The 12042-nt window shown below is 41.5% G+C and overlaps 1 protein-coding gene across 4 annotated transcripts in view; it reads right to left on the minus strand.

The window, feature by feature from the left end:
- Positions 1-342: 342 nt before the first annotated feature.
- SEC23IP (SEC23 interacting protein) overlaps positions 343-12042 on the minus strand; it is a 42138-nt gene continuing 30438 nt past the window's right edge. For 2 of the 4 annotated variants that reach the window (XM_078434881.1, XM_078434879.2), the window contains exons 14-19: positions 11636-11791; positions 11109-11211; positions 9438-9623; positions 8611-8773; positions 8031-8132; positions 343-714 (exon numbers count right to left, since the gene is read on the minus strand). In XM_078434881.1, the coding sequence (XP_078291007.1) occupies positions 8051-8132; positions 8611-8773; positions 9438-9623; positions 11109-11211; positions 11636-11791 (690 nt within the window). In that variant the 3' untranslated portion in view covers positions 343-714; positions 8031-8050. The remainder of the gene's footprint in view (positions 715-8030; positions 8133-8610; positions 8774-9437; positions 9624-11108; positions 11212-11635; positions 11792-12042) is intronic. The other 2 variants (XM_078434882.2, XM_078434880.2) reach the window with 2 other exon arrangements.

A 12042-nucleotide genomic window follows, 5' to 3' on the forward strand; every position in this document is an offset into this window, starting at 1 on the left:
GACTGCACAGCTCCTCAGATGACAAAACGGAAAACCTCCAATTTGCTCCCCACACCCCTGCGAGCGGACGTGCATGTGCCCGGACGACACTTCACGGGACCTCCGGAGCATCTCACTTCTTTCCACAAGTACGCTCTCAGCGAGAGCCTGAAAGGCTTCATAAAACCTCAGATTCAACTCGGAATATAAGTGCTCTTGGTTACTTCCTCTTAGACACCAATGACCCCTCATTAAAGCAGCTCGAAACTACAAGTCACATTGAAAGCAGAATATAAATTTTTGGAAAGTCGTATTACTATAGTTTCTCAAGAAGTCCATACTTGAATAAAAGAACATACTACATTAATTTAAAAAAATGCAAGTTTAATGGCCCATTGACAATAGGTTTTTAAGAAACAGAAATAACCATCTGCATGCTACAAATATTTCTTCATTGATATCACGCATTACTCTGACAGCTGTACAACTAAACTGATCTGAGGAATTTTTAATTGCATCATTTTTCAAATTACGTTTTCTTATCTATACTGTCCACATGTGGTACTGATTTTCTCCATTGTCTTTTTGTTCTGTACGTTTTCTTTGAAACGGCTTCCTACATGTGAGAAATTCTGAGCAAACGCTGATGAACCACTTTTCTGTCATCCATCACGGGAGCAAACTGGGAATGTCTTCTGAGGGTTTTCTCAGCAATGCAATTTCTTGCCCGACTTTCTGGAAAAACAAGAAAGCCTTTAGAAGAAAAAATACCTGGTGAACTTCACAAAGTTACAGTAATAACACACGAATGCGCGGTTATTCCTTCCTGAAGTAAAAGAAATACTGTCAAGTGCCTCCGAAGGACACAGCCCGTGAGCACAAGGCCTCGGGCCTTCCGCGGGGGTGGACGTGAGGCGAGGGGCGTTCACTGAGAGCGGCCAGCTTGGTAGCTCTGCAGAACAAAACACGTATGGAAAATAAGAAAGTTTCTGTCAGATTCATGAGAGGCTTTTTAAAGAACAATTCTTTTTCTATTTTTATTTTTTTAATTTGAGAGAGACTGCATGAGCAGGGGAGGAGCAGAGAGAGAGAGAGAGAGAGAGAGAGAGACGGAGGGAGAGAGAATCCCAAGCAGGCTCCACACTGTCAGCGAGAGCCCAATGCGGGGCTCAAACTCACGAACCGGGAGAGCATGACCTGAGCCAAAATCAAGAGCCGGACACTCAGCCAACTGAGCCATCCAGGAGCCCCTTAAAGCATACTTCTAAAAAGGACTAAAGGAGGGGCGCCTGGGTGGCGCAGTCGGTTAAGCGTCCGACTTCAGCCAGGTCACGATCTCACGGTCCGTGAGTTCGAGCCCCGCGTCAGGCTCTGGGCTGATGGCTCGGAGCCTGGAGCCTGTTTCCGATTCTGTGTCTCCCTCTCTCTCTGCCCCTCCCCCGTTCATGCTCTGTCTCTCTCTGTCCCAAAAAAAATAAATAAAAAAAAAAAAAAGTTGAAAAAAAAAAGGACTAAAGGAGAAAAACATAAAATTATTCAATAAAACTGACCTAAGCTTACACGAACCAAGTAGAGAAGAACTGTTCATATTCTCAATTACCGTACACTATTACAACAGTCTCAGGAACCAAAGTTCTGGCCCAAATTTTACAACCAAGTATAAGGAGAAGTAAAACAATGAGCAGTGAAAAATTCTGTATGAAATGAAAGGTTCTTAGTTTTTCATGCTAGCTTTTGCTTTCTTTTGGGGAAAGACACTGTCAGGGGAACTTGGGTCATTTCAAAAGTCATTTGCGACAACAGCCAAGACCGTCGTATACTCAGAACTTGCACCGCCAGACAGCAAAATCTTTGTTACGGTCACTAAAACACCGTATTTCACGAAGTGTAAGACACCATCGATTGTGAGACGTACCATCATTTCAGGCACCCATCTTAGGCAAAGAAAAAAAGACGCTCAGGATACAGACTCTAAAAGGAGACAGAGACCATCACAAAACATGGGGACACGGAATGGCCACAGCCTCAATGAGGGGTAAAAAGAATAACCCTTCCTCTACAAAGGACAGCCAAGAAGTCTGCACGCCTCTTCCCTGACGATGGGAAGAAGGGAAAGGATATTCCTTGGTATGTGAACTGGTCCCCCAGCCCTGCCAGCCCACAAATTTTGTGTCTGAATTCATACTAGCAGCATAGTCCAAATACCTGAAGCACAGAAATTAGCTTAAGCAGGCTCAGGTTGGTAGTGCCCCACCCAGTAACTGGGAGAAAATAACGCAAACCCTTTTGGCAAGAAGTCAACACCATCCAGGCAACAGCTGATTAGAAGATGCAGTCCAGGGGTACTTGGGTGGCTCAGCCAGGTGAGCGCTGACTCCAGCTCAAGTCATAATCTCACGGTTGGTGAGTTCGAGCCCTGCATCGGGCTCTGTGCTGACCGCTCAGAGGCTGGAGCCTGCTTCGGATCCTGTGTCTTCCTCTCCCCCTACCCCTCCCCTGCTCGTGCTCTCTCTCTCTGTCCCTCTCAAAAATAAAATAAACATAAAAAAAAAAGAAGATGCAGTCCAAACGTAAAGATAAAATGTGGAAAATATACGACTTGCAATCAGTAAAATATGGTAGACAGATGAATAAGTCAATAAAAGAAATGTCAAAAAACCTAGAAAACAAAGACTGGGTACAATTATCCTGATGAGCACTAAGCTATGTATGGAAGTGGTGAGTCACTATATTGTACACCTGAAACTAATATAAACTGTATGTTAACGACACCGAATTAAAAAAAAATTTAAATCAATTTTCTTGGGGTGCCTGGGTAGCTCAATCGGTTAAGTGTCCGACTCTTGGTTTCAGCTCAGGTCATGATCTCACAGTTTCATGGGTTCGAGCCCCATGTCGTGCTCTGTGCTGGCAACCCAGAGCCTGCTTGGGATTCTCTCTCTCCCTGTCTCTCTGCCCCTTCCTCACTTGCGCTCTCTCTCAAAGTAAATGAATAAACTTAAATAAATAAATTTTTTAAAAGCAATTTTCTCATCAAAAAAAGAAAACAATACTGGGCATATAATAAAAATGTCAAACAAGAACTTATCATAGAAACATCAAATCAATGACAAAAGGATGCATTTCAATATATGGCATGGGCAAAACAACTAAGAAAAAAGATAAATCCCTCTATTCTTCTAAAATATATCTTTCTAACCTATAAAGTTAAATTAAAACACTATATAAAAACAAAAAATTAAATGTAATTATTGAAATGGTAAGTAATCTCCAAAGACTGGCTTATGTATTTTTAAAACATATTCTCTACCCATCCAAACCCCCAAAATCCGAAGCATAAGCAAAAATAAAAGGCCAATGTCAAACTGGAAAAAAACTCTACAGTGACAAAACATTATTAACCTTAAATATTATAATATAAATCATTAAGAAACAAAAATATCCAGAGAAATACACATAGGTTAAGACTAGACAACTGACAAAAAATACAAATGGGCACTTAAATATACCAAAAATGTTCCATTTCACTAATAATGGAAATATAAACTAAAACAATTATAATAATTTATGCTATCAAATAGGCAAAATTTTTAAAAATAGTAATACCCAGTGTTGGCAACGGTACAGGAAAACCAGCACTTTTATACTGATGGTAAACATGAAAACCAAGAAATCTTTCTGAAATGCAATTTAGCAATAGGTAGTATAGATCAAAATCCTTTTATTTTGGTTGTTTTTATTTAAGAGAGAGAGAGGGAGGGAGAGGGAGAGAATCCAAAGCAGGCCCCACACTCAGCACAGAGCCCAACAAAGGGCTTGATCCCACAATCCTGGGATCGTGACCCGAGCTGAAATTAAGAGTCGGATGCTCCAATGAGTCACCCAAGCACACCAAATTCCTTTAAAATGTGCGATACTCTTAAATCCAACGATGCTACATGTAGGAATTTATCCCAGATATGTGCAAAAAGCATATGCAACTACATGTCAGAATTATTTATAATAAAGTTGGAAAACATCTAAACACTCGACAATAGTAGATAAATTAAGTATTTTAATAAATAACAGAACTATAAAATGGAATACAATCCAACTCTTAAATACTATGAACAGTAAAGCCTTCTTTATACTAGTAAAAGATCAGAATGACCTAAATGCCTATTAACAAGGAGCTGGTTTAAAAAACTATAGTGTAGGGGTGCCTGGGTGGCTCAGTTGGTCAAGCATCTGACTTCGGCTCAGGTGGTGATCTCACAGTTCGTGAGTTCAAGCCCTGTGTCAGGCTCTACGCTGACAGCTCAGAACCTGGAGCCTGCTTCAGATTGTGTCTCCCTCTCTCTCTGCCCCTCCCCCACTCACACACACTCTGTCTCTCTCTCTCTCAAAAATAAACATTAAAAAAAAAATTTAATTAAAAAAAAAAAAACACAGGGGCGCCTGGGTGGCTCGGTCGGTTAAGCGTCCGACTTCGGCTCAGGTCATGATCTCACGGTCTGTGGGTTCGAGCCCCGCGTCGGGCTGTGTGCTGACAGCTCAGAGCCTGGAGCCTGTTTCAGATTCTGTGTCTCCCTCTCTCTCTGCCCCTCCCCTGTTCATGCTCTGTCTGTCTCTCTCTCTCTCTCAAAAATAAACATTAAAAAATTTTTTTGATTAAAAAAAAAAAACACATAGTGTAGCAGTCAATGGAATAGCACACAATCATTACAAAGAATGAGGCAGCTCTTTATGTTCTGATATATATACTTCTCTCTGCCTGAAATGAGCTTTTCCCCAGATACCCGCCTTGCTCACTTGCTCCAATGACATTGTATCAGTGAGACTGTCCCTCACCATCTGATACAGAATAGCAACGAGTCCCATCCCAAACGCACTCCCTCTCCCCCTGACCCTGCTGCTCTACTTTTTACCGTCTGGCACACTTCAATTGTTTATTTACTGTCCGTCCTCCCCCGGACGAAAGAAGATCCCTGAAGGCACCACCAATGTCACCACCTATCTGCATCAGTGCCCACACTCCTCTTCTTCATCTGGCACCGGGAAAGATGCATCCCTGTTCTTTTCCTAAGGCTAAACGCTTCACTTGACCTAGGCCCCTTCCTGCACTGCCTTTGCAAGTATTTCCTCCACAATTATCCCCTTTTGCTCCTGTCTTATCATTTTCTCCCCCCAGCACTGGGTCGTTCTCAGTAGCAAACATACCTTAATATCATAAAATGTCCCCCCATCTTATTTCTATTCCTTCACAGCAGAACTCTTTCCTATCTGATCCCTTACTTCTCCTCAACCCACTTTACCTCTGCCATGGTGTTAACAAGGTTACCAGTGAAGTTCTACGCCCTCCTCGAGCCTCAAGCACACGGCCAAGTCTTGGCCCTCCTCCTTCTTGACCTCTGTGTCAGCAACCCTGGACACCAATGACCACTCTCTCTTGAAGCAATCTTCTCTCGGCTTCTCTGAGATCGTAAGCCCCCAAATTTTCTTTCACTTCTATGGCTCCTCCTTCTCCACCAGACCTCTTCTCTTCTCTTCTCCACCTACTCACTCCAAACTGATCCCATCCAGTTTCTGGCTTCAAACGGCCAAGTATATGCTGATGAATGATTTTAAGGTTATTACCTTAAGCTCAAACTTTCTTCTGGGCTTCAGGCCATCAGCTTCACAACATCATCAACTACTGACTTAACACAACAGAACTACGGATTCCTCGTCCCCAGCCCCACCCCCACCCCCACCCAAGAGCCTGCTCTGTCCATAAGCCTTCCCAGGAAAGGTACACCATCCACCCAGCTGCTCACCTCAAAATCCTAAGAGTCATCCTCAACTTCATTCCTTCCCCGCTTACGATGAATTCCTCTGGAAGTCCTGGACTTCCCTCCCTCCACAACAGATCTGCCCTCAGCCATTATCACTGGAGCCCTCGTCGGTCACCACTAGCCTCTTCACAACTCCCCCTTCCACCATTCTTGCCCGGCAGTCTGCCCTCCACCCAGCACCGAGAGCATTCCTTCTACAGCCTAAGCCAAGTCATGTCACTCCGCCCATTAAAGCCTTCCATGTTTCCATTATACTCAGAGTAAAATGCAAAGGCCTTACCAGCGACCTCATAACCAGGCCCGCCCACCTCTCTGACTCCTCTCCTCTTTTATTACCACCGGCCACAATGATCTCCTTGCTGTCCCTCAAACGTGACACGTCTGTTCCCATCTCATGACCTTAGAAGGAAGCTGCCCTTCCTTCTGTTTCTTCTCCCCAAATCCTCAGATGTCCACCTCCTTCTCATCTTTCAAATTTCAAACCCAATGTCATCATCGCCCAGCAAGGCCTTTCCCAGTAGCTACCCATCACCTGCAACGTCTTCCTATTTTCTCTCTCCACAAAACCTACCAATATCTGGAATGTACTTGTGGGGAAAGCACAGGTTTACTACTGCTCTCCTCCCAGGAGAAGGGAAGTTCTTAAAGGGGAGAAGGCTATCTTATTATCCATTTATCCACAGCATGAAAACTGGTGCCTGGCACACAATAAGTACTGAATAAATATTTGTCAACCAAAGGACAGACCATTTTATAACTGAAAATCTGAACTGGGGTAGCTTTTGACATCACCTCCAGTTTATTTTAGTACTATAGTATCAGAAATGGTGAGAACTGGTAAAACTATATCAAGAGCCTGATTGCAAAATGGCTTTTTTAAACCTCTCACCTACTCTGTTGACTAAGACTCCCTAATATATATTAGGGAATGATCTAAATGTGCATTAATGGGAAACTGGCTAAATAAGACGGAGTACAGCCACACAAGAGGTTACTATGCGGCCACTAAAGAGAATGAAAAAGATACCAGCCAACATAAAATACAAGCTGCACAAGTGAGAAGGTTGATGGAAGCCATCAAGTAGCACAATACGTTCAATGAGATCCCTTTGTTTCCAGGTGCACACATACCAGCCTGGATATGCCCAGGGCGATCCCTCGAGGGCAATCCTGAAAGTGGTTACCTCTCCAGAATAAGGTGGAGGCTGAACTTCACATTTATTATTAGAAAGATAAAAAGTGCCAGGAACTACTTTTGACTTCACAGTTTAGAGCTCACCACTTGTATTTCATGAAGGGCTTCAAAATTTTGAGCTATTTAAAAAACACACCTCTTTTTTGTAAATGATGCATCATCTAGTGAGGAAGAGGAGGGGTCGGGGTCTCAGGAGAACCGTCAGGAAGGCAGGCTGGCTCGTTCTTCATAGGTTTAACCCCCTTCTCTACCCCTTCCCTCTATAAGGACTGGGGCGCATAAAGCATTGCTTTTATAACCCTCCATGCAGTTTGGGGTTGGAGGAGACACGGGACATGTGGTACAGGCTTAGTCAATAGCAAATTCATTAGTGAATTTGCTTTCCTAATTAAAAGGAATAGATATAACGGAACAATCCTTTCCCCCGTATTCATGTCTCAAATGTACACGTGATGCCTGGAACCACGGGACCCGTCTTGTAATTGTGGAATAAGAGCCGAGGTGCAGATGAAAAGATGCCAACAGTGTGGATGTCCAGTGACTTTACCCAACAAATGACACAAGAAACATAAACCTCTCTTCATTTAAGGTACAGTGAGCTGGGTTCTGCTACCTACAACCAAAACAACTCCTAACTGATATTCTTGGGAATGTCTCATTGAAAGAAATTGAAAACAAAAGAAAAATTTGATGTGGAATTAGAAAACTGTTAACACATCAGAAATGTAGACTGCAAACCAATTCCCCTCTTTAAGGTCTCTATTCTGAATTTTTAAAAAAAAGGAAAAAAAAAAAAAAACTACTAGGAAGAAACAGAAAAAAGAGAAAATTATAGTCAACATCAACTCCATAAAAAAGACTTCAGAGAGGTGCCCGGCTGGCTCAGTCCAAGTGGAACATGTGACTCTTGATCGCGGGGTCATGGGTTCTAGTCCCACACTAGGCACAGAGATTACATTAAACAAACAAACAAAAAACAAAAACTAAAAAAGACTTCAGAATGAAACATTCACAATGTATACGCATAATAAAGATAAACTCACAGAGTGAGACTGAAGTCCAATCAATGCTGGGGCTGTTCTGGACTAATGCTCATCGTTCGATAAATTTCTTTAAGTAACAGCAGGGCGGTATCTTCAGATTCCCTATCACAAAGAAAAGAACATTTTTACTTAACAGACCATGAGTAGAAATTAACCTCTATGCATAAAGGTGAAAAATGCAACTTTTGTTCTAGTCAACCTACGTAGGAAAGGCAAATGAAAATAAAGTAGTGTAGCCTTAAAGCTGCCCTTAAAAACTGGATAGATACCGATCAGCTACAAAACGGCTGTGCCGCAATATGAAAGGGTGGCTTTTCAAAGTCCCCACCGCTCTCATTCTGTGAAAGGTATCCCTACAGAAACAGTGTGCAAGTACCAAAGGCCTGTGGTCAAAGTCAGATGACACACTGCCATCTTGTGGACAACAAACTAAAGGGGGAAAATACTGATTCTGCATACACGGCCACTGAAATTAATATTCCATCCCAAGTGACAAATCCGCAAAAGAGTCTCCCTAAAACTACTGTATGTGCTGGCACCTAAAGGCCACGGGAATGTTATCAAAGAAGACGACACTTACCAATAGCATAAATGACTCTGAAGAGCGAAAAGATATTCATTAAAACTCTCTATTGGCTTTTCTTGAAGAACGTAGTCAATTCGGCGGCCTCCGTTTAGCATTCCCACCTTTCCTAAGTAGTCCTCATCCTTGGAAAAATCTGGACTTTCAACAATCTTTTCTGCTAGAATTTAAACCATTTCAATATCAAAGTCAATCACTTAATCATTATCCTTTGACTTTAGCTGACTTTCTGGGCTCAAGAGAATATCGCTTGCCACACGTAGCGACCTGGGGAGCTACCAGGCTCCCTGCCCATTCCTCCAAAGAGCCGGGGGAAGGAAGAGGGGCTGGTTACCCGAGAGAGAGGAGAAAGAGCCAACGAGCTGACAGCAGTTTTGAAGAAAAGGGGTGAGAGAGTTGCAGAAAGAAAGGAAACAGAATTAGAATCTGAAAGAGTCAAAAAACATCACGGCACAAAGACCTATGCAGGTAAAGTCTACAACATAATGACACAGTTCAACAACAGCAAGATAACTTCTCACAGCAAGCGGGCCTTTAACATGCCTGAATACGAGCTTAGCTCTCAACTCTGACATGCCATTCTGGCCTTAGGAGTTTCGACAAAAATTTAAGATTGCAGAGTAAAAAAGTCCAGCAACTATCAGGCGAAACTCCAGGAAAAGGCCGACGTGCATTCTGAAGCAGTTTATCAGAACAGATTTTCCTTTGTAGGAAGAACATTTTAACAAAAGAGACTAGAATGGAAAGGCCTCATTGAACAATTCGTAAGTATTATGTTTACAAACGACATTTGTACTAGAAAATGCCTCAAAGGTTAAATTTACCTTCAACGACTTGTTTTTCTTCTTCTTCTTTGATCTGATTGGCCACCTTTTCCAGTTCTTCCTGAAGCTGAGCTGAAGAGGTGTGAGCGCGGGCAAACTCGTTCAACGTCTGCCAAGCGCTTTTCAGGGAGCTGATGAAGCCCTGCTTCAAATCAGATCCCATACGAGAGAGACTGTCTTTCAACTCTAAAGAGATTAAGACGACATATCAAGTGAATTAGGCACTGGGTAAAATTCTGTACCACGAAAATTAAAACAAAAGTTAACACCGTCCTCAGACAGGTTAAGACCCCCTCAAGGCCTTAAACGCCAACCACACGGGAGTTTCTCAGCCAAGAACTTTCAACATATAAAAATGTCTTGAGGAGTCTTACTCTGTCATTTTTTTAACAACTAAAGCTAATCCAGCCAAAATGTATACATTTCCTCTCTCCAAAAAAGAAAAGAAAAGAAGAGAAAAGAGTTCAAATACCATAAAAATTCATGTGCTTTTTTTTTTTTACCGTAAGTTAGAAGAAAAAAAAAATAGACCCGTAAGATTTAAAAGATGACTGCTTTTCTAATCTGTAATGGTAAAATGGTTTTGAGGATTTGAGATTCTGACATAACCACAATTTAACTTCTTTAAAAATGAAAAAACCCCTGCCCCTTCAACCTTTTCTACTTCAGTCTAATAAATCCTATTTGAACTCAAGGTATTTGAGTATCAAATTTCTCATTTTAAGTCCAAAAGAGTTAAATACATTTTTATTTATTTTTTACTGTTTATTTATTTTGAGAGAGAGAGAGCAAGTGAGTGCAAGTGGAGGAGGGGCAGAGAGAGAGAGAGAGAAAGAGAATCCCAAGCAGGCTCCACGCTGTCAGCACAGAGGTAGATGCGGGGCTCGAACTCACAAGCCTCAAGATCATGACCTGAGCCAAAATCAAGAGTCAGACAGACACTTACCCAACAGAGCCACCCAAGTGCCACAAAAAAGAGGTAAATGTTTTTTAAAAGCATGATGTAAGCAAAAAAAAAAAAAAAAAAAAAAAAAGAAAGGAAACCCCCACTTTCAAATAAAAAGGCATGATCACTTTCCTCGCTCTTCTGTGCTACACTCCCATCCTTTCCACCCAGACCTTTAAACCTATGAGTAATATACACCCTTAACTGGCATAAGAGAAACCTAAAGCCCACTTGGAATTATTATCGATCCACTATGTTTAATGAACATTTTTAAAGGGAAAAGTTTATCCTGTTAGCAAGGACATGACAGCTCACTTAACTTAGCATAGGGTTTATTTCCTGATTGTTGGTCCTTCGTTCATGTTACTCGGCTTCCCAACTCCAAAAATTATGACCAAACTCTATCAAAATCTATGCATCTCATCATTTTATTACCAACTTCCCCCATTCCTAAGTATCTCAACCATTAGAACGCCATTTCAAGGAAAAAGTCAACAAAGAGAAGCAACGCATTCAAAACCTTTCTTCACAGTTCCTCTGAATGTTCTAATAAATGGGTTCTAAACACAGCAGCCATTTCAATAACACTAATTCCATCAAGAAAGAACTTAGTGTTAACGTTTTCATAATTCAATTACAAATGACAGGAAACACCTAATTCATTAGGACTGACAGATTCCAAAATGACAAGAAGGAAACAAGTTTTTACAGTATTTGCTTTTTACCTAAATGAAGTCTTTTTCTGCCTTTGTGATGGGGAATGAGAACTGCTTTCAGGTCCAAATCTGGAACAATCATAGGCTCTAATCTATACGCCACTGGATCAAGCTGCAAAGGGAAGAATTGGAAATTCAGGAAAAGCTGTTTTATCTTGAGTTACGTAGCTCAGTTGGGCGACCAAACGGATAACCAGCAAACCAGAGATTTTGATTTCTTCCCCCAGGTTATTCTGGTATATTACCAGTCTAATTATACTGGTAATTATAAGGAGACTTCCACGTTTGTGGGTAAAATTACTTTGCAAGCAAAACAACAGAAATATTTCCTTGAACAAAGGCTCTCCGGTAGAGAAGTGTATTGGAAAGCATCAGACTGTTCTCTATTAGGACAGAGAGCTGAGCTGTATGTACCTCAAAATCAGAGTTAGTTCCTAAGAAATAGGGATCTGAGAAGCTATTAGGATGATCCAGATAGGTGTTTCTATGTGGGTGTTTCATCTTCTCCAAAATAAAAAGTAATTCAATTCACTCACTGGATGATAAATATTGAAGAATCCTTTACAGGTGGGAAGCCTGTAGTTCTCATCTATCCTATCCACTCCTCGAATAGTGAGAAACATACCAATTGGAGATCCCAAGGCAAAGAAAATCTCTGGTTCAAAGTCTAATGAGTTGTAAACAACAGAAACCTAGGAAGAATCAAAAATAATGAAAGATCATCATTCCAATGGCATAGAACAGAAAATTCACAAGTTCAAACTGGAACTGCACTTAATTAAAATCACCTCGACATAGATGATGCCATTCTAGGTGCGGCTTGTGAGGCTTATAATCACTGTCACAGCTATTTTAAAAGGGCCTAAAAACTCTCTCTTTAAAATCTTCACAGGCTTCTCCATCTTCTGCTATATTTCTCCTTGTTGTACAGCATAGTATGTAC

The sequence above is a fragment of the Panthera onca genome, chromosome D2 (assembly GCF_046562875.1).
Source record: "Panthera onca isolate mPanOnc1 chromosome D2, mPanOnc1 haplotype 2, whole genome shotgun sequence".
Lineage (NCBI taxonomy): Eukaryota > Metazoa > Chordata > Mammalia > Carnivora > Felidae > Panthera > Panthera onca.